The 26441-nt window shown below is 49.9% G+C and overlaps 1 protein-coding gene across 1 annotated transcript; it reads left to right on the forward strand.

Annotated features, from left to right (window-relative positions):
* The first annotated feature begins 1542 nt into the window (after window positions 1–1542).
* CSNK1E (casein kinase 1 epsilon) lies at window positions 1543–26005 on the forward strand. The gene is made up of 11 exons (XM_069807251.1): window positions 1543–1806; window positions 5920–6007; window positions 12023–12133; window positions 12295–12443; window positions 13949–14177; window positions 20611–20781; window positions 22328–22476; window positions 22995–23187; window positions 23291–23430; window positions 23820–23885; window positions 24416–26005. The coding sequence occupies exons 2-10, from the start codon at window positions 5932–5934 to the stop codon at window positions 23850–23852; spliced, it is 1251 nt and encodes a 416-aa protein (XP_069663352.1). The 5' UTR covers window positions 1543–1806; window positions 5920–5931; the 3' UTR covers window positions 23853–23885; window positions 24416–26005.
* The last annotated feature ends 436 nt before the right edge of the window (window positions 26006–26441 follow it).

Genomic DNA, 26441 nt, shown 5'->3' on the forward strand with positions numbered 1-26441 from the left:
GGCAGTGGCTGTGTACTTTATTACCTACCTTCCCATCTGTTTGCTGTTATGTAGGCTGTGAAACTACAGAGGTTCAATGGAGCATGTGTAAGGAAATGTCATTACTACAAAAAAATCAATTAAATTTTAACTTCTCGGAACGGAGACAAAGTTCTGTGATAAAACTGGCCCGGCAGTGAGAGAGGGAAACAGCACTGGTTCCCAAAGGCTTGCATAAAACAGGAACTATTTCCCAGTCTCAGTGGCCCACCAACTCGGCACGGGCGCTGACTGGCAGCAGGATTCAGAGCGTTGCAGCCCACCAGCTTGGTACGACTTGAAGCAACGACTGCTTTCTGCACCGCACAGTGCCGGCAGGGCTGCAACTTAGGCCTTTTGGTGCCAACAGCCCCATGCTTACATTGTATATTTGGAAGTTGACATGGGGGTCCCAGCCTAGATGCACCCAGGAGTGGCCCGGTATGGCGGCTCGTGAGCTCTCCCCCATCACGCTTATCTCCTCCATCTGTAGCCCGACTGCAGGAACTGCAGTTCTTGACTTTGGGATGACTGTGCTGAAGCAGCTCCTCGCTAACGAGGTCTCCTGAAGCTTGGAAGCATCTGGCTCTTGCTCCACGGCACCTACCGCCGTTCCCTTCCCTCTCACCCTGCGCTGGCCTCCAGCCTCCCTTCGTGCTCCAGCTCCCAGACCTTGCAATGGCACCTCGCTCCTCCATCGCCCACCCAGCCCCAACCTCCCACCTCCCAGGAGCCCCCAAAACACTTCTCCCGTTCTGGGCTCCGCTCCTACACCCCCATGCTGGCCTGATACACCCCGGCTGCCTCCCTCCCCTGGACTCAGCTGGCTCTTTCTGAGATGCTCCGGGGCGGCCAGTGGTGGCCACCTGGCCCCCCCAAACACCCCCTGGGGTCTGGCGGGGGGGATCCCCAGCTTTGCACCTATCTGCTGGTGGGTGCCCCGTGGACCTCCACGTTAGGGTTTTCACGCGCGCGCCGATATTTGTGTGGATTTTGCAGGCGCTTCGCCCACAGGGGTGCCCCCCGCTCCCGAGGAGCCCTGACCCTCTCTGTGGGGTCGGGGCGACTCTGACGCCTCAGGGGCCGTCCTGCCGGACCCCCCCGCTTGGCACCCGCGGCCATCGCGATGGGACCCCGGGCGCCTTCGTGTGAGGATCCCCAAGCGGGGCCGATGACCCTGCTGCGGTGGCAATGCCGCCATATTGGGGCTGCCCCACCGGCCCCCACAAGCAGTGGGGTGCCACGGGTGGGTTCTTGCCCCACTCCCCCCCCCCCCCCGCTCCCCGCAGCACCCCGCTGAGGAGAAACCTTCAGCGGGGACCCCGGCGGCCGCTGAGGGGAAACGACCCCCGAAACTGCCCCCGCCGCGTGTGTGTGGTGGGTTAGGTCTCCCCCTCGCCGGGGCTGAGGGGGAAACGGCGGGCGGGAGGGCGGCGGGAACGGCGGCGGGCCGTTGCGCCTTTAACGGCGGGCGGAGGAGGAGGAGGAGGAGGAGGAGGGCCGGGGCTGCGCTGGGTGACATCAGTGGGTTTGGCTCCGGGGCTCAATGGAAACTGGGTGAGCGCCGGGCTGTGCCGAGCACACGCCGGCTGGAGGGGACGGCGAGCGGGCGGGAGGCGGCAGGCAGGCAGCGCCGCGCCGCGCTGAGCCGAGCCGAGCGAAGGAGGGACTCGCCGGGCACGGCCGCCACCAGCCCTCCCCAATCCTCCGTCATCCTTCCCGCCGCGGCCGCCTGGCCCCCTGACAGCCGGCGGAGCAGCAACCCCACACGGCCCCCTTCGAGTCAGGGTGGGTATGGGGGGCGCCCGCCTCCATCTTGGGGCGCAAACCCCGGGGGAAAGGCGGCCCCTCCGGCTCTTTGTGTGCGCGGAGGGAGGGGGAGGGGGCGGGGGAGGGGAGGGCAGGGCGCGATGCGCCGGGCCCGGGGGGGGCAGCGGGGGACAAAAGCCCCTTTGTGGGGGAACGGGGAGGGGGTCGTCCCTCCGGCGGCGGCGGATTTTGGGGGGCGGGCGGGCAGGGCGGGGGGGCTCCCCCCTTCTTCCCTTTCTCCCCCTGCCGGGGCCCTGCCTTGCTCGGCGGGGCCGGGGTGAGCGGGGAGGGGGTGCCGTGCCGTTCTCGGCCGGGGGGGGGTGTCTCACGGGGGGGGGGGGGCGGATTGAACCCCCCACCCTTCCCGCTCACTGATGTTCCTTGTCTCCCTCCCCAGCCCCTCTCATCGCCTGTTTCGGGGGGGGGGGAATGTCAGCTTTTGGGGGGTGTGTGTGTTTGTGGGGGGGGTGGTCTCGGTGTTTCCTTTTGTGCGGGGTGGGGGGCAGTAGGGGCGGGGGTCCGCGGCCGGGAGCTTGGGGGGGAACGAGGAGAAGTTCAGCGCCGTTCCCCGGGGGTGGCTGCTTTTTGTTACCTGCCCGGAAAAATAACAGCCCGGGTAAGGCTGTCTTCGCGTAGTGTTTTGCCTGTAGGGGGTGGGGGTGTAAGGGACATTTTTTTTTTTTTTTTTTTGGTCGTCCCCCCCCGCCCCATGTTTTCCTGTTGTGGCTATTTCTTCCTCAGATGTAGTCCAAATGCTCTGTACGTGGGGTTTCTTCCCCCACCCCCATCTTATTTGCTGCTCTCCTTTTTGTAAGTGTGAAAGGGTCTGGAGGGGCTTGATGTTTTGCATTTCAATCAAAATGTAATTTTTCTCTTTTTCCTTGCCATTTTTAAGCCGGTTCAGATGATTGTTCTGCCAGCCTTTTCCTTTATTCCCTTCGCATGCACACACACTCACAAAAAAAAAAAAAAGCTGTGTAAAGCCTTTATGGGCAAAGCAGCCCCTGCTCCCCACACTTCCACTGAAAGCCGGAGCGGTGCTGGGCTCAGCAGCCTCCATTATGGAGCCATGGGTTTGGTTTTGCTTGGCCTTTGCTAGCCGGGGCATCTTTGCAGTCCCGACCATCTCAGGTGGGACCGAGGTGGCCCTCCTTCCCGCGCCCCCACCCCGAGATGGTCCCTGCATCTTGGGTCGCCATCGGTGCTGGAACAGCGGTGAAATCAAACTCTGTCGTGTGTTTATATAATGGCCTTTGTGCCTGTACGTGGGTATTTTATATTATATAAAAGGGGATTGGTGCAAAATGGTGTGTGTGTGGAAGCAGCGCTGGCGGCTGGATAGTATTTTTTTTTTTGAGGCTGTGTAGTATATTGTAGGTGTCTGTGTAATGTTGGATATTCACGTATGCAAACGCTCATGCAGAGCACACACTCGCTTTGAGGTATGTGTGTTAATCCCTTATGGAAAACTAAATGGTTTAACTAAATGATTGCCCTGCAGCCCCTGGGATCGCTGCCTTGGCTGGAGAGCACAGGAAGGGTGGCAGGGCAGGGGAGCATAAGCCTGCTGGGGGGCGGGAGGGAGGGATGGCTTTTTAGATTGTACACGTATAAATAATATAGAGAGAGTAATATAAATTTCATATATAATAATACAAATTTTATATGTAAAATTTTCTTTCTTTTTGTGATAGTAGACCTGAAGATCAGATGACAAGGGCAGAAGCTGTAGGTGTTGGGGGTACGTGTGTGAAGTAGAAGCAAATGCAGTAGATGTTTGAACTCCTGGAGCACTTGTTGGGGGGGTGGGATGTGTGTGTCCTGCCCCATTACCATGAATCCAGGCTGTTGCTCTCTGGCTATCCTCCACCCAGGTTTTCTAAGCACACTTGTGTGTGTGTGTTGGGGGGGAGATAAGGCAAAATGACAGCTGTGCGAGACCATGATTTTTCACTCCATTATCCTGCTTCCCGCTTCCACCCCCTCACCCCGGAGCATTTTTTAGATTCCCCTTTGGAGCCTGTTGCTTAATCAGCTAGAAGGGCTGCTGCCTTGTTGTGCGAGAAACCCTTCTTAACCTGGCTCCTGCCTGTCCCAGGAGGGTGGGACCAAATTTAGGCTTGGGACTGTGGCGTTGCAGAGCAATAACTGCTGTGCCCTGGTGCAGAGGGGACCCTGCCGGGACCTATTGCCCGGCCTCTGCAGCTTCCTCGGCTGTGCTTGCCCTGGCTGGGAGTTTGACTCGAGTGGAAGTGCTCAGGGTTCGCAGGCCTGGGCAAACATGGCCATTAAGGAAGGAGGTTTGAGAGCTGTCTTCCTGACAGTGGTGTGACGGGTTCCCGGGGACACAGACCTTTGATCGTTTATCGGAGTAGGAGTGTAAGCAAGTCAGATGTATGTTAATGTGGTTATACAGAACAGCAGGCAGCGGATAAAAATCATGTCTGTTTGCTGCGCCCTCACCCAGGTACACCTGCCTCCTGGTTCAGTTCCCAAGGCTCTGCCTACATTCCTTGTAGTAAGAAAGTCAGAAATAGCCACGGGGTTTTGTAGACTTCAGACACACAGAAACCCACATGCATAAGTAAATACTAGGTGAGGGGACTCCACCTCTAAGTGTTTTGTGTGTGGTTTCTGGTGACTGGAGCTCTGCTTTCAGGGTTCACAATGTCCCCTGAATGCCTTGATAGGATTATTTCCCTGTACGTCTCTGCAGCCCGTCCATTCCTCTTTCTGTAATCCCATCTCCTGGGGCAGGAGAAGCAGCTCTGGGTTTATACTATGCCCAGAATCCTGTAGCTGGGATTATTTTTTTTGTGTGCTTGTGTCTCACAAGGCCATTCCTCCTTTCTTTCCTTCAGTGATGCTTCCTTCCCACCGAGCTCCAGCAAGGGAAAGTTCCTCTCACCTACTTGTGAAAACATGAATCATTCCTCACCTTTCCTGTCCCCAACAGGCTCTGTGTCTGCATTTTGTAAGCTAATAATGTGGCATTGCATAAATTAGGAGTGTGGCAAATCCCTCTAAAAGGAGACGCATTGGCTGTCTTGGGAAGAGCCGCGGTTCCTAGAATAAGTTGGTGGCCACAGAAGGAGCAAGGGAGAGGGAGCTGTTAATGGGGGAACTGCTGGAACAGTGTTTGGCTGAGGCGTTTGCAGCAGAAGTTGAGGTTGGCAGGAGAGCAAACTCTGTGGCCATAGTCCTTCCACCTAGTTGGTTTTCTGTGGAAGGGGAGTAGGCTAAGCCTGGGCATGTTGATGCGGTATAGCAGGTCAAAGGGTTAGCTAATCACCTCAGGTAAAGGGATGAGGAAAGGCCTGAGCTGCTAAAAACAAACAGCCGGCACCCCGAGGTAGGCAACAGAGGCAGAGAGGCTCAGGTAGACCAAAGGAGGCTGCGATCCCATCAGCAGAAATGGAAATAAGCAAGTGGCGTTCCTAGTCAGTGCGTACCTCGCAGAGTTCAGTTCAGCGATGTCTCCTCCCTGTCCTCTCTGCTGGCCCCTGCCTAGGGGTTATGGGAGTTGCTTGCTCCTGGCGGTCTGTCTGTCTGTCGCAGCCCTCAGGTCCTGTGCTTTGCTGCCACCGAGGTGCTGGTCTAGGGCTGGGCCAGAGAGCACTCCTTCTCATAGGGTTTATTATGCCTGTCCCTTCTGGTGCCTCACGTGGTTACCGCTGTCCAGGTGCCAGGTCCTGTGGGTTACAAGGAGCAGTACCATCTCTCTTCATGGTAGTGTGAAGTGACTACCCACTGAAACCTTTTTGGGAGGGCTTTCCTGTCCCGTCCCCCTCCCCCCCCCCCCAGTCTCTGAACAAAATGGTGGGGAAGAGATTCAATCCTTCTACATTCCCATAATGGGAACATGGAAAACATGCTTGAAAGGGTCATGTTCCTGCAGCATTTCTATCTCACACTGTCCCTGGACATCCAGGAGACAGGAGAGGGGATAGAAGCCATGTGGAAAGTGAAGTATTTTAAGATTAAAAACTGTACCCAGCCTCTGGGTGAAGTGGGGAGGACTCTTCTGTAGTCTTACATGATTCACTTCCTGTTTCTGCTCTGACGCTGTGCTTTCTGTGCTGCTTTTCTCAGCACGACTGAACCATGGAGCTTCGAGTGGGGAACAAATACCGGCTGGGCAGAAAGATTGGCAGCGGTTCGTTTGGAGACATTTACCTAGGTGAGTGTGAATCTCTGTCCTTCCACCTGCAAGGTTGTGTTTTCTCAATTGTGTCATTGTTTTCGGCTTGTTTTTCTTGCCTGTTGATATTTGTGGGCACCATGTAAGGTTGGAGGTGGTGGAGAGAAAAAGAGCTTCAAGGAATACTGCTAGTTGTTGCCAGTCTTCTGGTGGCAAAGAAAGTGGGATGAGCTCAGCTTTGCCTCGCAGATATTGGAGACACAGTGGTGTTTGGTCAGACTGATTTAGATTTGGACTGTTCAGAGCATATTTGTCATACGCCCTACTCCAGCTCTCTTGCCTCCTTTTCTTGAGCTTGGGTGTGTGTGGGTATAAACTCTACAAAGAGTGGGTGGTGGAAAGGGAGGAGATGGCTGTTCCCTCAGGGTAGTTTTGGGAAGATTGGTAGTGGAAGAGGTGGTCCAGCACCTGTGAGAGGTCTGAGACCAGGAGGTGTAACACAGGTCAAAGAGGCTGGCCTGGTTAAAGTCCTGGGGCTCAGGTCTGTTAGATCTGTAAGGGGATTTAGAGTTAATGTCTGGAATGACCTGAGCTGGGAGCTCAATGAACAGAGCCCATGAGATGCTGGGTTTCCTATTACCACGGCAGGTCACTTGGGGAGAAGCTCTTCCAAGTCAGCACACTGATGTGTAGATACATTCCCTGATGCCTTGCCTGCTGATGTTTTTATTGGCTCAAAGCATGTGGGGCAAGAGTGGCGAGACTACCCACTAGCCTGATCAATCCTTCCATGAGAGTTGGCGTGGCTTTACCTGTCATCTAGTTCTCACCACTACCTGTTCAGCTGTAGTCCTGCAGGCCAGCAGAACAATTGCCCTCTCCCTTTCTGGGGTCTGCACCCTTTGGGTACTTACAGATGGTTGTCATGTACTCCTTGACTGTTAATTTGCTCAGTTGTGTTGCATTTTGCTTCAAGTACATCCACCACTCCTCACTCTTGCTGCTCCTTCAGTTTTTCCCGGTTTGTCCATCTGCTGAGCAGCTTGGAGCCTACACAGCATTTGAGGTATGGCATTTCCAGTGTCTGGTAGTGAAGGGCTACCCTTGAGTGATCTGTAATGTGATGCCTCTGCATAGACTGCTTTGGGTCTCCTTGGCTTCCCCCATCACCAACACTGTATTGGATTGCAGAATTGGCCTTAGCACACTGTCAGCTGTATTGTGGGTTGATCTCTTCTAGGTTCTGCAACATCTTCCCATCCCTCCCATGTTCCTTTCATTGAATACCTCTAGTTCAGGTTACTTTTTCCTGTGTTGGTAAATCACCTTCTGTTTTCTACCTCTGGCTTTTATCTCCAGTTCCCTCTTGCTTTATTATTCTCTCTTGATTGGTGTTGGCAGCCTCTCTTGATTAAGTATCCTGTGGGAATCATCAGTAACAGGCTTTGTTGCCACCTTTATCCAGAGCATGAGCAAAGATGATAAATAATGGATCTGGGATCCCAATTCCACCATGTGCTGCCTTTACTGCAGCCTGCTCCTGTATGCCACTCCTCTGTGGCCCGCCAGCCAGTTAGTGTCTCAGGTGACAGTGCTTTTAATTCCCAGGTGCTAGGGATTGAGGGGTGGTAGCCCAGACACAGCATTTTCCACCTATGCTAGGGCCTGAAGCCTTCCAGACCCTCTCTAGGACAGTATAAATTGTCAGGATCTTGCAAAACATCTGGGGTACGCATGGAGAAAGAAGGGAGGTACTGAATGGAAAGGCCTGATACTTTATTCCTCTGCACCACGTAACAGGTTGTCCACCTGTGCAAAGGGGGCATGGAAAACAGGCTCTGGTGAAGGGGTTGTGCCCGCCTTGCCTGTAACCAAACAACATGAGGGGCAGAGGAAGCCCCGGTGCCTTGGTGTGGTGAGCACAGTGGGATGCCTCCGACTGCCGACTTCAACCAAGTTACTTGAGCGCAGTATCAAAGCCCTTGTGATGTTCATTGAGGTGCAAGCCCAGTGTATTTTGAAGCAGTGATAGCGAGACTTCTTGGAGCCTGGGTGACTCCCCAGCCTGGAGGGATCGGGCATGTAGTCTCTGATGGTGCGTCTGGAGGACGCTTGTGCTTACGCTATCCTCTCACGGTCTGCTCTGCAGACAGAGGGACTCATTCACGAGGACTTCTCTCCTGCACCAGATTCACCTCACAGTTCTCTCTCTTGATAATGGTGTGGAGACGGAGCAGGGACAGACAAGCCTTGTCTGTCTCTGAAGGCGAGCATGGGCTGTACAGTTTATCCCCAGCTCGTCTCTTTCAGGACGTTAGTACCTTCGCCTGCTCTGTAACCAGTGGGTACTGTGTGCTCTGCTCTTTGGGATTTGGTTTTGGGTTTTCCTGTCAGAAGGAAATTTGAATTTCTACATGGGCAGACACAAAGGATGGACTCCTGTTAATCCTGCGCTGGGGCTTAAAGCACAATGCCTTGCTTCCATGCCCTGCCTTGGGAGATAGATGTGCTAGGGGGGATACTTTCCCCACATTGGCGTGGGAGGGTGGGAAATGAGATCAGGCCGCCCGTGGGCCTTGGCTAGCCCATCTGCCTCTAGAAATGCTCACTCAGGAGAGCAAAACCCAGTCTGCAGAGGAATTGCCGAGACCTTTGGGCCGTTGGGAGGAGAGGCGCTTTGTCAGAGGTGTCGGCCAAGAGGCAGGGCAGGGTTGCTGGACACGGTAGGGATGGTTGGGGCCGGGATGCGCTGGAAGGGGACTTTGGCAGTGGAGAGGAGCTGGGGACGGTGGGGCAGACAAAGCATGCTGGGACCAGTGCTGGCTGGGGACAGTTCCTGGTGGCAGGCTCCTCCCTTGCTGGGAGGGGAGTGCCTTCCCTTTGTTTCCTGGCCTGTTAACTCTCTCTCGCCCTATCTGACTTCTTCCATCTGTTCCTAGCCCTCCATTCTTCCCGCGCCAAGCTGGCGAGAGGGGAGCGCTTGGCGAGAGGGGAGCGGGCAGTGGGGAGAGCGGGGGGGACGTGCCTGTTGGCTTGCCCAATGTGCAGGGAGGGCGGCGTTTATTGTATCAGACACACAGCAAGGCTTCCACTCTGAAAAGATCCTGTTTAGCCGGTGACATCTTCTGTCCCCGGGGCCCTGTTTCAAACAGCTCGTGATGAATGAGTTGAATTTGTGCAGCCCCCACAGCGGAGCGAGACTGGGGGTGGATGTTAGGAATTATCCCCAATCCTACATACGTCTCTCGAGTGGCTGAGGCTAGGCAGGCTCTGCTGCGTTTGTCTGAAATGTGGTGCTTTCCAGTCTGGAGAGGGAGCGGAGAACTGTTGCTTTTGTACTTGTATCTTTAAAAAAGATGGTGGTTAAAGTGTGGAACAAAGGATCAGAGAGACTCCCGCCCTTGAATTCCCTCCTTGCTTGTGGTGGTCTCAGTCTGGGTAGATCTCTAGCCAAAAAATGGTAGAGGGAGCAAGCTGAAGACACATGAGGGTTTGGGGAGGGGGTGAGCCTAAAGTGTTCAATTGGTGACCCCCTCAGCAAAGAATAGCTCCTCATTAGGTCTGATTGGTCCTACTTTTGCTGTTCTAGGCCACAGGTTGTTTCTTCTTTTTCTGAGACTAACACCTGTGTTTGGGCTATGAAGAGTGTGGGGCTGAAGGCCATGTTGATCATTTGAATGGCATATTCACATTTTGCAGAATCTAAGTTTTTTTGGTGCTTACCCCTCCTTTCCCTTTTCCTGCTTTACATGCTCACAGATAACGCTCCCCACCTGCAGACAGCCTAGTAGATGGATGCATCATCATCTTCCTAAAGACACGGGGTAATGTGGAGCTGAGAACTCATTCATCTTTCCACTGTTCAACTTTGGGGAGCAGGGTTCATTCGAAATGCTAATGCTACTGCTGCCAAAAGTCAGCAAGACTTATCATTGCATGTGTGTCAGCAGATGGACTAGGAGGGGGAAAAATTCCCCCAGGGAACGGACAAGGAGGAACGTCTTCACAAAGGCAAGGGAAAAAAAGAAGCAAAGGGAGTGCTCTTATCTGTTTGGATGTCCTGGGTGTTTCCATGCTGAATGAGGGCCAGTGACTGAACACTAATTTAAAAGGTAGATACTAGTCCAGGGCCATGTTCTTACTGTGATCTGAGCCCCTTTTCATGCTTTTTTTTCCTCCTTGCGCTCCCGATACTTGTAAGAAGGGTCCTGTGGTGCAGTGAAGGGAATGTACAGACTTGCTTTGCTGGCCAGCAGTTTTTAAGTGGAAAATGTCAGCATCTTTCCAAAAGTTACCATTGGACAAATGGCTCTAGCTCTCAGAATGGCTTTCTCCCTTTTCCTTCTTGTGGCTCTTGAGTAAAAACCCTTATTAAATTCATCCCATTGCTCCTCCTTCCCCTCCCTCAGAGCACCCTAAATAATTCCTCTCCCTCCTTAGTGTTTACAGCCTTCAAATATTTGCAGACTGTTGTCATGTCCTATTCTTCCTCCCCACCCTTCTTAGTTGTATCTCTTGTCTATGTTACATATTTAGCTCTTTTAATCTTTCTTAGTAAATCAATCCCTCTAGGCCCCAATTGTTTTTGTTACTCTCTTACAAATTCCTTGCAGCTAGTCTGTCTCGACCCAGCGCTGTACTATCTAGATGACGTGTTTTTGCTAGCAGGCAGCTTTTGGCTAACTTTGTGTACAAGACAGAACTCTTCAACAGGAGATGGATCCCCTTAGGATCCAGGGGTAGAAGGGATCCAGTTGTGTGAACATTTCCTTTTTCTCTTTGGTCCCTGGCTCTGGGGGCAGTGTGTGAAAGAGGATGGATGGACTGATGTATCTGCAGCTGTCTTTGTGGACTCTGAAAGTCTAATCACAGGAATCAGGAGGCACGGATTAACCAGACCTACCAAAACTAGCTATGGGATATCTACAAAACATCACCTTTGACTCCAGCTCATGTTTGGCATGCATGTTCTGGAGTAGTTTATTTTATGACAGTGTTCATAAGCTGCTCATGATCAGAGCTGCTGTCTGATTTGTGTTTGAGTGCAACTTCTAATAGTTCCGGCTATGAGGAAGGGCTTGTCTGTGTTTGTGTGAGGCAGGCATGGGAGGAGGGGAGAGAGAGGCAAGTCCTGAGTGTCATTCCTGTGACCTGTGTACAGATCTTAATTCTTTCCATTTTAGGATGATGTGAAACATCTGGAATCCTCTCAGCTAGTACGGGAGTAAGACCAGCCTGTTCCTCCGTTGACAGTGCACTTTGGGACCAGAGCGCTGGCTTTCGTGGCTGGCAGCTCAGTTCTTTTCAGAAAGAAGCAAGTGGGCTGGTGGTTTTGTGTCATTGCAAACCATCTAGCAATACCTTCAACAAAGGCGTCTGAGTAGCTTAATTCAGTGCTGGATTCAGTTTATTTCTTCACGCTTCTAATTTAGGATATAGCAAATGTTTCTGTGTTGGCAAAAGATAAAGGTATTATTAAAGCCCTCAGGAGAGTGAGAAGCTGGAGATTTGGGAATTGGACTGTATTGAGCAGGTCAGGGCTGTGGAGAAACCAGAGGCAGCTGGGAATGTTAGCAATGTCTCCTCCTGAACTAAGTGGCTCTGTTGAAACAACGTACCCAGTAATTTTGCTTGGGAAGAGGTACTCCGTATCACTGCCTGGGGGGCTGGCTGGGGTTCAGGGGCTAGGTATATGATCAGGGACAGCTAAAACTTCCACTCAGTTTAGGTGCTGCTGATACATACAGATTGACCTCCCAAAGTCTGGTGCTTTTTGAGATAATGAGGCAGTTAACATGTTGTAGGACTGTTGTTCTAGCCTGGCTGCAGGATCAGAGCTGGTTTCCTATTCATGTGCCTTCCTCTGGGCTTGCCTTTGCAAATGGCAGTGCTGGAAACTGTGTACGAAGTTGAAGTGGCTGAATCTTACTTCTTTCATAGAGAATAAATTTCAGGGCAAATCTTAAGGTTTTGGCATCTGTATGGGCCTTGTTAAAAGCGTTTAGCTTCAGTGGAAGCTTGCGCAATCTTCATTTCGCCCTCATTTCTATGCAGGAGCCAATATTGCGACTGGTGAAGAGGTGGCCATCAAACTGGAATGTGTCAAAACCAAGCATCCCCAGCTCCACATTGAAAGCAAGTTCTACAAGATGATGCAGGGAGGAGGTGAGATGGGGAGGAAAGGATGGGGCTGGGGGAGTGGTTGAAGAAGGAGATTGTTCTGGAGGGCCTTAGAAAGGAAATGATTTGGTGTTACATATGATGTTCTCAGCAGGGGAGCTGCAGTTTTCCTCTGTTCAGTGGGCTTAATCTTTCTCTTTCCCCAGTGGGTATCCCCTCCATTAAGTGGTGTGGAGCAGAGGGGGACTATAATGTGATGGTGATGGAGCTCTTGGGGCCCAGCCTGGAAGATCTCTTCAACTTCTGTTCCCGCAAATTTAGTCTCAAGACAGTTCTGCTCCTGGCAGACCAGATGGTGAGTTTCCTCTGAAGCATTTGTGCCTACTCTCCTTTTCCATGCCTTTCTCCCCCCACCCCCTATCCCCTTTGCTCAAGAACTGCTGTATCCCAGGCTTTTTTCATTTAGCAGCAAGTGGCTGCCAGGTTTCTATTTCTTGATGAAGCTGGGGGCCTGGAACCTAGGCACTGCTGTCTTTTCTTGATCTCCATCCCTCCTTCCTTCCCCTGCTGCTCACCCTGTATTGGTGTTGCGTGCATAGATGCTTTTGCCTGTGTGATGAATGACTGGCATCGCTACTGTCGTGGTTTAATCCCAGCCAGCAGCTAAGCACCATCCAGCTGCTCGCTCACTGCCCCCCCCCAACCAGTGGGATGGGGGACAGAATCAGGAAAAAGATGTAAAACTTGTGGGTTGAGATAAGAAGTACTTAATAGAGCAGAAAGGAAGAAACTAATAATGATAATAATAACAATAATAAAATGACAATAATAAAAGTGGAATATACAAAACAAGTGATGCAAAATGCAATTGTTCACTGCTCGCTGACTGATGCCCAGTTAGTTCCTGAGCAGCAATGCCCCATCAGGCCAACTCTCCCCAGTTTATACACTAGACATGACATCCCGTGGTATGGAATACCCCTTTGGCCAGTTTGGGTCAGCTGTCCTGGCTGTGTCCCCTCCCAACTTCTTGTGCCCCTCCAGCCTTCTTGCTGGCTGGGCATCAGAAGCTGAAGAATCCTTGACTTGGTCTAAACACTACTTGGCAACAACTGAAAACATCAGTGTGTTATCAACATTATTCTCACACTAAATCCAAAACATAACACCATACCAGCTACTAGAAAGAAAGTTAACTCTATCCCAGCTAAAACCAGGACAGCTACTTATCAAATCATTAAGTTTGGAAAAGACCTCTAAAATCATCTAGTCCAACTGTCAACCCAACACCACCATGCCCACTAAACCATGTCTTGAAGTGCCAAGTCTATGTGTTTTTTGAACACCTGCAGGGATGGTGACTCCACCACTTCCCTGGGCAGCCTGTTCCAATGCCTGACAACCCTTTCAATAAAGAATTTTTTTCTAATATCCAGTCTAAACCTCCCCTACGCAACGGCCTGTGCCCTGGGTTTAAGGCCCTTAGCTGTTCTGGACCCTCTCCTTTCCCAGCCTGGCTAAGTTTGAAGGTTGGCTGGTGTCAATACTGAAGCTCAAAGTTTTAGTCCATGTGAACTTGCTTCCCATCCTTCCTTGTGGTGCTAATGGTGACCTCCCAAGATGGAGGACTGGGCTGGTGTGCAGGGTTGAATTCCATCTCCATTCTTCATCTCCAGATCCTTCTGCCTCCAGAGGGTGTCTTTTTCCTTGGCTGTCATCTCTGATATTCTCTGCAAAATGTCCCTTTCCCTGCTCTGACAGGCCTTTGTCCTGGACAGGGTACTTCTTTTAACAGGTGCAGTTATGATAAGTTACCTTCTTGCTTGTCTCACTTTTTATTTATTTATTCATCCCCTCCAGATCAGCCGTATTGAGTACATTCATTCCAAGAACTTCATCCACCGGGATGTGAAGCCAGACAACTTCCTTATGGGCCTCGGCAAAAAAGGCAACCTAGTATACATCATTGATTTTGGTTTGGCCAAGAAGTACCGAGACGCCCGGACCCACCAGCACATCCCCTACCGGGAAAACAAGAATCTGACTGGCACAGCCCGTTATGCCTCTATCAACACCCACCTGGGAATCGGTGAGCCTGCCGTTGGTCTTTGGTGGGGCTTTCCAGGGGAGGTGGTGTGTCCCCAGGAAGAGGGGATTGGGTTCTGTGCCTGGCTCCGCTGCTGACTTATGTTGAGATGGTGGGTAAATAACTTAACTGTTATGCCTGTGTTACCTCGCCTGCCTTTTGAGGCACTCTGAGCTCCTCGACAGTCCACCGGTATGTGTTTGTGCGCTGCTTAGTACACCGGGGCCTTATTTCAGCAGCAAGGCTGTGACCTCCCTGACTTTACTAGTACTGACTCTGCCTTGCACAATTTTTGCAGGCTGATTAGATATATAAACGAGATGTTCGCAGGCCCTGAGCCTTTAGGGATATGTGCAATTGAAACCTTTGTGTTGACTCCTGAGTGCCTTCATCAGTGATTATTCTGTAGCTGTCAGAGCTGGAGGGTACAGGCCCACTGCAATATGGGGATACTCCTGTTACCCACTGCTGAGGACAGGGACAGCCATGTGCGGGAAATGTACAAGAAGCTGAGGGGAGGCTTCCTACTGCCTGGACATCTGGGTTTTGTGATAGAGGATTGGCTGTTATGGGCCTTCAGAATATGCATGTGTCTGTGAACCACACTGCCCTGTTCACGACTGAGGGAGATTGAGGCAGCTTTAGGGAGGTAGGGCTCTGCCCTTAGTGTCTGTGGCTGGTACTGTGGGGATAAAACTGGGCTGGGACAGAGTGATGAGAGTTCAGCAAGGTCTTACACTGGTGATGGCCATCATCTCAGGTTTTGTAAAAACCTTGTGCAGGTTAGTACCCCCTGTACTTAGACCTCCTGAAGTCACCCAAACTCTTATCCTGGGAATGAACCCCTGATGCACAATACCTGGTTGCTGTGAGGAACAGAGGTGAAAACCTCTTGCAGTTTTCTCTTCCATTTCCTGACCAGATACTTCTCTCCAGTGTGACCTTTTTCCCCTGCTTGGGCTAAACTTTGGCCCCAGTGCAATAGTTTCTTAGTTACTGTAGGGTCTGTTCTGAGCAGGCTGACTCGATTCTGCTATTGGTTGGCAAATCCGAAGAGCAGAAACACTGAAGCTGTCCTGCCTGCAGACCCAGGAAAGTAGCTCCTGTGGTCACAGCTCAGTTTGTATCTCTGGGAGACCTTATTCTGAAATGTATAAGCTGGGAATTTGAAAATCAGAGCAAGGAACTCAAACCTTTTAAACTAACAGCTTCCATAGGATTTTGTGTCCTTGTTCTTCCTTGGGAAACCTTCCCATTCTCCCCTCTTGCAGATGGTTTCTCAGTAATCTGGAGTCAAGATTTGACCTGCAGAAAATGAAGCAGTTTCCCACTGTCTTCCTTGCTTAATACTGTATAATGGTAGAAGGAAAATGCTTTATTTGTATCGAAATGGGGAGTTTTGTGTGTTGAGAGTGGGCTGTGATCTCCTGACCTCTTCCATGTAGTAAAAATAGTTCTTGTAGAGCTTTCCGAGTTGGTCTTCTGTATTTTGGCCTGACCTGCTTATATATAACTGACTCTCCATTGAATTCTTAGTCAAGACTTCCACAGCCATGGTAACTGCCACAAGGAGACATGCACAAAATAATTCTCACTACTATGTCTGTCGATTCTTTTGTGTGTGCCTGCTCTGTCTGAACTGATCACGAGAGGCTAAATGTCTGGATGTGGGGTTGGTTGGGTTTTTTTTGAAGGACTTTATTATTCATCCCACCCCAACTTAGCCCTTTACTACTGGTGCTTGGCTTGTGTATCAGGATGAACAAACAATGTCTGAACACTAATCCAAGGGCAAATTGCTTATGCCATCGGTCTGAGCACAGCCGTCGCTCTCTTCATGTCCTTTGCTTTGGGAAAGTCTGGGTGTGAGTTACTCTGCAAAACAGGTCTGGGGTGTATTATCTCCATGTTGCAGATAGTTCCCCTGAATGGCATAAAGGTTACACGACCTGCCTGGAGAAAAGGGGATAGGGGTGTCAGGGCTGCAGCTGGAGTTCCTATTTCTCAAGACCTTGCTACAGGGTGTATGACAGACATATTTCTGAGTTAGCAGCATTGCCGTGGGAACCGTCACTCTGAATTTTATGACTTTTCAGAGACTAAAATCTCTTAACGTTACATTAATGCGGTTTAGGGAGGGAGAAGGAATCAGGTGCTGGGGTACTCATGTGATGGGAATAGCAAATGAATAAATGCCTTTATTTGAATGTGCAAGCTAAGGGTTGGGCATTCCAATGTCTGGAGGAAACACATTCTTTTCCCAGTGACCGGGTGAAAAAGTAGGAGGCGAGATTGGGGACGATTTCCACAGCTGGAGACTTGCTGTTGGGGGAGTCATTGGACTGTGCAGGCTTTGGTTCACGCATTCCAGTCAATTTTCACATGCTCTGGGGATGAGAGTCCCTTGCACCCTCTGGAGCTTGTGAAGTCTGAAATAGATGCCCAGGGGTGCCCAGGAGACAGTCTTGGAAGAAGCCTGGTGGGCTCTGTCTGGGTAACAGGAGGCTGGGCGTGGGGGGGCAGTTCCTCCCCAAACATGTGTCCTAGATGGTATCAGTGTAGGCTGTGCACAGCATAAAGTTCTTCTGCTCATCCTGCCCTCTGTCACCCATTCCAGATTATTGTGTGTTTTTAAAGGCTGTTGCCATGCAGCGGGGATAGAAGGGGGAAGTGTAGTCCCAGCACATGCAAAATCAGATCTGAGTATGTAGTCAGGAAAATGTTGCTTGGTTAAGAGTGCTTCTAGCTGGCGTGGCCCCAGTGAACAGAGCTGATTTCTAGGGAGTCCTGCATGGGAACAGCATCGCTTTGGATAGGATCAGCGTCGGGGGGGGGAAGCACTGTCCTTGGGGACCAGGAGGCACTTTACTCTGCAAAGAAACAAGTTTTGTCACGAACCTTACATCCAAGGCAACCAGTCCTCAGTCTCCTGTCTTTGCCCAAGCATGTCTTCCCCAGGTAACTCACCGTCCTGCTACTCACCCCTGACTCAGCTCCTTCTGAGGACCCTGCTTTGGGAAGGGAGGTGAGGGTGTGGGCTGGCTGGGAGCCTCCCTGGGAGTGGGGGGGAACTGGCACCAGGTTGCTTTGCAGAGTGGGTTGGGTTTGAGAGGTCATGCTGGGTTGAGTGGGAAGGCAATCTTGTGTTTGTGTTGGAAGGGGTTTTGTGAGTGAGGGAGGAAAGGATGAGTGCCTTGTAAAAGTAGCAGTCCCCCATCTATTGTAGGAGAGCTGAGAAGCTGCAATAAAATGGAGAGAGGAAGTGTGATGTGGTGTCACAGGTCATGACTGCAATCCTGCTTCTGGACTGACTTGCTCTGGGCACGCATTTGCGTCACTTGTGTTTCTCTTTCTCAGACTGTAAAGTGAGATCTTTTGCCTGCGTCCCAGGCATGCTGTGAGAGTTAGTTGACAATTGTCAAGCTTCTAAAAGTGGAAAGTAGTGATGTTTAAATAATGTTTCTCTGGAGTGTAGAGGTGAACTTTTTTTCCCTAACTAATTAATTACTCCACTTTTGCTGTCTAATGTTATTTAGTATCCTGTGGCTGTTGGTATATGGGGCCAGGCAGAGAAAAAAAAAAGTATTTGGAGATAGCTTGGGGACGTGTAATAGTAACTGAAGATGAAACAAAGAAACCGGGTGTAGGAACTATTGTTCTTCACCATCACCCAAGGTTTAATTCTGGATCTTGTAGTTAGGGTTACAGGTGAAAGACAGCTACAATGTTTTGAGGTAGCTTGACAACTGTGACCCATCATATAGGTGCTTCAGGCTCCTCATGGATTTGAATCTCACTGAAATTGTTTAAGTGGGTTACAATGACCACATGTACCTGAGAAATGATACTTCAGGGATACAACACAATCAGGCATTTATCATTCAGCATTTTAATAATTGGGTGTCCTGCTTTACAGTTATTTTTCCTCTATCGTATTGCTGAGTTAAGGCATAGTTAAGGTGTGTTTGCGTGCATGTAACTGATACTAGTGAGCTGCCCGGTTTGGTTTTGTGACCCCTCTCCTTGCCTTCAGTAAGGACATGTAGTGTCTCCCACTGACTTCAGTCTCCCTAACCTCAAGTGTCTAATTCTGGCCTTCCCCAAATCACTAGGACTGTGCCTAGACATACGTTTGCAGAATGTCTCCTGTTGTTCTGGATGGAGTCGGTGGCTGTGCTCAAAGCTCCTGTGCTCCACACAAATGGAGATGTGTGGTCCAGCCTACCTTAAGCAGCGTGGAGTTCAAGCAAGATTTAGGAGGCAAGATCCAATTTATTTCTAAAAGGCTGATTTGTCTGTTCAGTAGGTTTCTCTGGTTCCTGTCCTGCCTTTCCCTACTCCTCTGAGGGGCACCCCTATGCTCCAGACAGGGAACCCACAGTTACAGGCTTTAAACCTACAGCATGGATAAGTTGAGGGCTGGCAAATTGCAGGATTGAGGTTGCCTTCGTCACCTGTGCTTTCAGGCCCTGGATGTGCGTTCTGACTCCCATTTCCACAGGCCTTCTGTCTCAGGATGTAGGTCATTATGAAATATTGTTTAGTTTTATTTATTTGGTATGCATGGTGTGTAATTGCAGCCCTCTGAAAGTACACGTATCCTAGCCTTAGGCTAAATGCAAAACCGTGGGTTTCTTTTCCCTTCTCCCTTCATAGCATCTAAGCATCTCCCAGCCAATCATGTAGTTATCTTTGGCAGCAGCCTGATAAGACTAGGAAGTATTAGCCCCTTTAAAGTGGGCAACATGAGGCAGTAAGTTAGTGAGGTCAAAAAATGCTGTTATTTCTGCATGTCTAAATAAGACACTTTGGGGATCTGCATGTCTGCTTTCTCCTCTACTCCTGTCTTGGAACATGGCGTTTTTATGGCATTTCATATGCTTTGAATTAAAGGCTTTTTCCTCTCAGTTATGGAGTGATGACAACCCCCCTTTCTTCTGCAACCACTGTGCTTCCCCCCCCCCAATATTTTTTATTTGCCAGCCCTCCTAGTCCTCAAAACACTTAGGAGGTTATGAGAGGCATGCAGGAGAAGAAAGGCCCATGGTGACCCACAGCTTGTGTCGGTATATCTGGACATCTAGATCTGTGACCTGCTACAGCTACTCCTTTGTCAGGGATCAGGTCAGCTAGCAGAGTAAGGGGTAGCTGTAATAATCTACTGGCCTTTGGATGGGGTAGGTGGTAGCATGTAACTGACATTGAGAATTAACCCACAGACCAATACATAATCTGGAGCATCTTGGACATGGCACTGAATCCAGCAAAATGTGCTGTAGTAGTAAATGAATGTAATAGATGAATCTCTTTAGTCTTTCTTCTACCCCTGTGCTTTCTCTCAAGCCATAATTTTGCCTCTGTTATCTGTGTAAGTTGTTGTTCTCCTCAAGATGTAAAGTACTTTCTTCATAGTGTTTATTTTATCTGGGAGGGGAGCAGGGGCAAAAGCTTCTTGGCAAAATTTATAGATTAATTTATAAACATGTTGGAGGAGCTGGGAGGAGTTTCACAAGTTAACTAGTCAATGTTTTCAGTTGCTGAGATTCTGCATCAACTCTGTCTTGAGCTAACTTGCAGCGTAAAATGGTTTGGTCATTCCAGAGGACAAATTCAATGTGGAATGTTTTTGTTTGGGAAACAAAATTTTTTTGTTTAATAAATATGCATTTAAAAGTGGACCCTTACAGTGGGGTGTTAAGGGCAACCTTTGCTCTGAGTGGAGTTAGTAGTGATGCCGGTTACACAGTCATTTCCCCATTTGGAAGGGAATCTTTTGTTCAAAATATACCTCTGTATTTGTGCCTTTCCTCCACAGCTTGAAAAATGCCACCAATCCAGAAAGATATTTGCAAAGTATTGCGTTAGGCTTCTCTAAAATACCAACAAAGTCATTTACCACAAGAAGGGGTCGCTAGTTCCTCATTTCTGCCCTGTGTAAAGAATATCAGCAGGTTAATTAGAAGATGTGCTTGAAGGGGTTGTGTCGGGCTTACCTCTGTTAGCTTTGTCTTTTGGTGACTACCTCTGCTATGACTAATCCCCAGGGTGAAGTATCATTCTGGGTGGAGAAGCGTAGGTGCCCTTCCTCTGGGACTGGGAAGAGCAAAGTAGGCAGTGTCACTGCAGCACTTCTTGAGCTGTTGAATTCTTGTGTGAATTAAGGCTTGTCCAGGTGAGGAGGTAGTCAGAGTAATTATTCATTTATGAAGTGGGTTGGGCTGTATGGGGAGAGGAGTACTTTAACTCTTGTGGCATGAGCATCCCCACAGGAATTTGTACTGGAATGTCTTCTACAAGTTTGTCTATCCATAGAAATCTACCAAAGAAGAGAGAGGGTTTTTTTCTTCTGTTCCGTGTTCACCTCCAAAGCTGTGTGATTGCCAAAGCAGTTTTGCTTGCTGCTCACTGCTTGCCCCTTTGTAACTTCTTCCCACAGAACAAAGTCGCCGTGATGACCTGGAGAGCCTGGGCTATGTGCTCATGTATTTCAACCTGGGCTCGCTGCCCTGGCAGGGCCTCAAGGCTGCCACCAAGCGCCAAAAGTACGAGAGGATCAGTGAGAAAAAGATGTCGACACCCATTGAAGTGCTCTGCAAAGGGTACCCTTGTAAGTGCTCTCATCTTGATGGCTCTATTGTCTGGTGCGTGGCTTGCTCTCCTGCTGAAACCCCATGGAGTCTTGAGTCTTGAAGGGCAATGCCCAGTACCCCCAAACCAGGACGTGCTGCTGACATCAGTGATGAGAATAATAAGAGACCAGTGGTGATACAATTCGGGTTCAAAAGTGGGAAACATAGATGCTTTTGTGGACAGTCAAGCCTTGCGTTAGTAAGGAGGTAGGGGTGCTGAGAGGGATCTTTAGGACCTCAGACGCAGTCTGCAAGAGGGATGGGTAGTGAGGTGAGAAGGCGTGCTGATGATCCTGAGTTATTCTGGGTAATGAGGATGAGGGCTGAGCGTGATGAGTTCCAGAAATAACCAGACAATGAAGAGGCAAATGCAGTTCTTTGCAGGTAAACGTGGAGTAATGTATGTGAGGGGAGAGCAGAAGGCTTGGTCCTCATGTCACCTGCAGAATAGTAGGCTCTGAGCTGACCAGTGCCACTCACCAATGAGCTATTGCAGTTATAATAGGTGGTTCTGTGAAAGCATCAACTTTGCGCTTAGGGGCTGCTGAGGAAAGCGAATCAGGTGTTAGGAATTACTAGGAAAGAAAAGAAGCCCAAACAGTGTATGTAAACCCATGGCCCACTCGCACCTTGCATGCACTGTGCAACTCTGGTCCATCCCACTGTTTCAGAAAGGATGCGGTAGAAGGGGAAGAAGGTCCAGGAAAGGCCAAAAGGGTGATCAGAGGTGAGGTGATTTCTCTACAAGCAAGGAGTTTGCTGGAACCTGGAAAAGAGGTGATTGGAGAGAGATGGTAAAAGTCTACACTCTCACTATGCCTCCAGAAGTTTGGATGGGAGCTGATTATTTGGTGGCCCCCATTCTTGTATTGGAAGAGAAACAAAGCTGGTTCCTGCTAGCTTCAAAACAAAATGATGTGGTTCTTCACACAGCCAGTAGTAGACCTGTGGAACTCCTTCCCAGAAGATGTTGTGGATACTTAAAGCTTGCAGGAGTTCAAGGAGAGATTGGACAGCTATGTGGAAGAGAGGCACTGAGGGTTACTAAATAATTAGAAACCACATACAGATCAGGAAGTTCCCTGAGCTGAAAGTCGGTGGAAGTGTCAGATGTGCTTGCCCCAGTCTTTCTCCTCTGTAGCGGTCAACTTCTGGCCACTGCTTAAGACAGGCTACAGAACTAGGAGGACCTCTGGTCTGAGCTGAGTTTCCCAAAGCTCACCTCCACCTATTCTTTAGGCCTGCATTCTTACTCTCCTTCAGCAGGCTCTGTGACTTGCTACCTCTTGCTTGGAGAAGCAGCCAGAAAAAAAGAGATGTGTGAACATTTCCTGTGGTAAAAATAGGGATGGGGTCTTTTCGGTGGCCAAACCATTGCAACCAGCAGGCTCCGTTTCATTACACCGCTCTGTGTTTGTGCCATCCTGGTCCAGCACACCACTGCTGAAAGGCTGCAGTGGCTCTGCAGTGGGACCAGGGGGGTTGGATGGTGTTCAACAACCAGATGTTCTCTGCTCCCTCCAGCTGAGTTCTCAACATACCTCAACTTCTGCCGCTCACTGAGGTTTGATGATAAACCTGACTACTCATACCTGCGGCAGCTCTTCCGCAACCTCTTCCACCGCCAAGGCTTCTCCTATGACTACGTCTTTGACTGGAACATGCTTAAATTTGTGAGTGTGTGGTGAAAGGGCTGGAGGGGCAGGGGTTGATTTGTATCATGGAGGTGGGGGAGGAAAGCTGGAAACTGCCTGCCATTTGTACTTACCCCTGGTGAGCGACTTGAGAAAGGGGACCGGGTGGAGTGAAAAGAAGCAGAGTTGTTGGTGCTAACTGGGGGGTATAGCTACTGTTGTATTAGTGAGTGTGTCTGATGGAGCATGTGTGTCAATAGATCTATAGCTATAGGTAGGTAGCGATAATTTTTCGGGAGAGAACTATATTTGGAGATGGGACACAGACGTGGATTGCAATAACAACCGTAGTACCATATGCTTTCTTCCATGTTTCCTCATGGAAGAGAATGAGGCCCTCTCTGGGTGGAGTGGAAGATGGTTGGGGGAGAATGTGTTTTGGGGATGAAGCTCTGCTTTCTTGGTGTGATGGAGCACTGTGTGTTTTCTGTCTGGGGCTGCTGCTGTCTCTCCTGCCTGACAGCGGTGCGCGGCATGGGGGTTTCTCTCCTCCTCAGGGAGCGGCCCGAAACCCTGAGGATATGGATCGGGAGCGGCGAGAGCATGAGCGAGAAGAGAGGATGGGGCAACTCCGGGGGTCAGCCACGCGAGCGCTGCCCCCCGGCCCGCCTGCTGGAGCCACTGCCAACCGTCTTCGTAATGTCACCGAGCCCATGGCCTCCACCCCTACCTCCCGAATCCAACAGTCCGGTGAGTGGGGTGGGAGAGTTGGTGGGGAAGTGCCACCCCGTTGTCTGCTGGAAACCAAAACTATTGACTGATATTCTTGTCTCGCGTTTCTCTGCCCCAATAGGAAACACGTCCCCCAGAGCCATCTCAAGAGTGGACAGGGAGCGGAAGGTCAGCATGAGGTTACACCGAGGAGCTCCTGCCAACGTCTCCTCATCTGACCTCACAGGGCGGCAAGAAGTGTCACGGATTTCAGCATCACAGGTGAGTCCCTGCTGCGAAGTTTGTGGCCTTGGCCTGGATGTCCCAGAAGGACTACAGGCCCCACAGCGGTTTTCACCTGATCTGCTGGAGCTGACATGAGCCTCAAGCGTCTAGTGTGGTGAGGGGAGCGGTACCAAGTTACGCCTTAGCTCTTCAGTTACGTATTTTCTGGAGGCCATGCTCAGTACTGTCGTCTTAGCTCTGCTTTGCTTGGAATAAGCCTTCACCTGGTTGCCTTCCAGACCTCAGTGGTTTGGACAAGTGGAACAGTAAACTCTTGGGAGGGAGGATGTCCTGAGAGAAACGTACATGCAGCCTCCCTGTTTTGGTGTCCTTCGTGCCTTTTTCTTTCTCTCCATCCCTTACCTACTCTTCCTTTTCTCTTGTAGACAAGTGTGCCATTTGATCACCTTGGGAAGTGAGGAGCAATTGCCACTGGACCAGTGTTTGCTTAGGTGAGCCTGTCCTTGTGCCTGGGATCCCTCGAGGAGGGAATTGCTGGCGTTAGGTATTAGGTTAAGGCTTTGTTGCTGTGGGGGGATTGGTACATTTCCTTTCCCTTTGCCTTACTTTGAGATGTTTTTTGGCTTCAGAGGGAAGAGTAAGATTGGCTGCCAAAACCTTGAGGGGATGGATTATCTTGGGTGTGAAGGTAGCTTCCATTTCTCTAGGAGGGTAGGGAGGGTGGAGAAGGTGCTGGGTTGGGGAGCCATTTCTTTAGATCCTAATGAATGCTTTTCTGGCATAAGTGTTGGGGAGGAGGGTGCTGAGCACGTAATCAAGTGTGCAAGACTTTGCACAGCTAGTGAGTGCCGCTTGTAGAGGAAACGACAGTAGCCAGACAAGGTAACTCTGAGGGGTGGGAGGAGTGTAGAAGAAAGGGCTGATTTGATTTGTTACACTCCAGTTGGCATTGGAAGTGCTGTGAAGAGCCTTTTCTCCTAAAGTCTCTTCCCTTTTTCTCTCTTTTTAATTCTCTTTCTAGTGTCTTCACTGTATTTTTCTTTTAAAAAACAAAAAACCCAAAAACAAACAAAAAACTAAAAAAGACAAAAAAACAACAAAAAAAACCCCGACAGAATTTCTTTTTGCCAACGACGAGGAGTCGAGCTGTGCCCCTGCGCTGGCGTGAGCCGTTTGAGAGGGCCGCCTGCGTCCCCCAGCGCGAGCGCCTCCGAGAAGCTTGACGACGCGGGAGCCGTGCGGGAACACCTCCGCTGCCCCCCCAGCCCTACCCTGGCCCTACCACTGCCCACACTGGCTACCCCCAGTTCCCTCTCCTGACTCTCTGCTCCTGGTTTTGGTTTGTCTCTTTTTCTTTTCTTTTTTTTTCCCCCTTCTTCTTGGATATCTTTTCCTGCTTTGTTTTTTTGGTTTTTTTTTTTTAATTATTATTTTAAAATCATATGGTTTCTAGCCATATAAATTTTAACTTTGCTCTCTTTTTTTTCTGAGGGCAGGGGATGGGGGTGGGTGGGGGTTTTTTGGTTTTTTTTTGGTTTTGTTTTGTTTTGTTTGTTTTGTTTTTTTTTCAGGAGCTGTGTGGGCCAGGAGGGAATCGGATTCCAGCCACACTTGATGGTAGAAGTCTGATTTTTATTACTACAACAGAATTTATTTTCTCAAGCATTAAATGAATTTTAAGCTGTGAGGGGAATTGTGGCAACAGCCTAATCATTGACTTGGGCTTCCTTTCCTTGGGTGGCTTCTCTGCGGTTTTTTTCCGGCTGTCGGGAGAAGTGCCAGACTTCCCTGATCCGAGTGGTCCTCACGTGCCAAGGGATCTCTATGGAGAGGCACCTGGTCCCATGGAGGATGGGAAGGCTGGAGCTGAAATACAGGGAGAAATACACTTCCCATCCCTGCAGCGGGGTCTTTTTTTCGTCTGGCTGTGCGTGTTTTTCTATTTTTATTTTTTTTTTTAATTAAAACTTGTTTTAATTCCTGCGGAGAGAGTGTGGGACTTGAGGAGAAGAGAGGGGCGCACAGAAACTGGAGTTTGGTGTTCTTTCAGAGCGATGGCTCTTGCTCTCTCCTTCCCTCATGCAACCCCAAGTAAGATCCACAGTACATGCACAATCCCTTCCTGCCCTCTCCCACCTGTCTCCCCCCCTTTCCCCCCCACTTTAGTTGTTTTTAAATATAATTTAGGAATACTCAAGCTGCTTTGTGGCACTTGGGGCTTTGAAACACAATGATCACCACTGCGACCTACGGCCTGTAGCAGACACACTGTCACTGTAGTGTGGAGCCGATGGGTTGTTGGCGGGGAGGGGGGGTGGGGGTGGCGGGGAGGGTGGGGTTAGTCTTTGTTTTGTTTGTTTTTATCCTTTCTATTTAACACTTTATTTTTCCTCCCTATTTTTTTCCTAATTTATTTACCCCTCTTACTGTCTCTCTCTTTTTTTTAATTAAAGAGCAAAACTTTTTATTACTTTGTAATTTAAAAAAACAAAAAAAAACCTGAAGAACTTTGGGGGGGATTTTGTACTTTTTTCCTGTGTAAATATTGGACTTTTTTGAGCTTTATCGTGGTTGTTAATTTGAAGTAATAAAGTAGAAAATGATAAAGTGACGCCAGCATCTGTCATTTCTTCCTTCCCTGGCATCCTTGCTGGGAGTGACACCTTACACGCAGGAAGCGCTGTCTTGCAGCTGAACCTGTTCCCGAGTTCCAGGAACGAGTTTGATCAGAATTACTGGAAAAAAGGCACAGGGCTGGAGCACCTAAAAATAAATCTGAGCTGATCTCTGCGGTAGCAGCCTTGGAACAGCAAGAGCTATGTGAAATCTGATTCAGGATCTCTCAGTTCCTGGATTTCAGCCTCCGGCGTCCCATGCATCTGGCCTTCAGGAGGAGAGGGATGGGACCTTTCCACACAGTTGTCTTTGGGTGTGCACTGAGTTTGACAGAAGTGGACCTTGGGTTTTGTGTTTTCTTGCCGCCTTCTATCCTCAAATCGGGGAGGAAGGGGAAGAAGAGGGGTGAGAGGAACAGCCCTGAGCACCTG

Source organism: Haliaeetus albicilla, chromosome 19 (assembly GCF_947461875.1).
Source record: "Haliaeetus albicilla chromosome 19, bHalAlb1.1, whole genome shotgun sequence".
In the NCBI taxonomy this organism is placed as follows: domain Eukaryota; kingdom Metazoa; phylum Chordata; class Aves; order Accipitriformes; family Accipitridae; genus Haliaeetus; species Haliaeetus albicilla.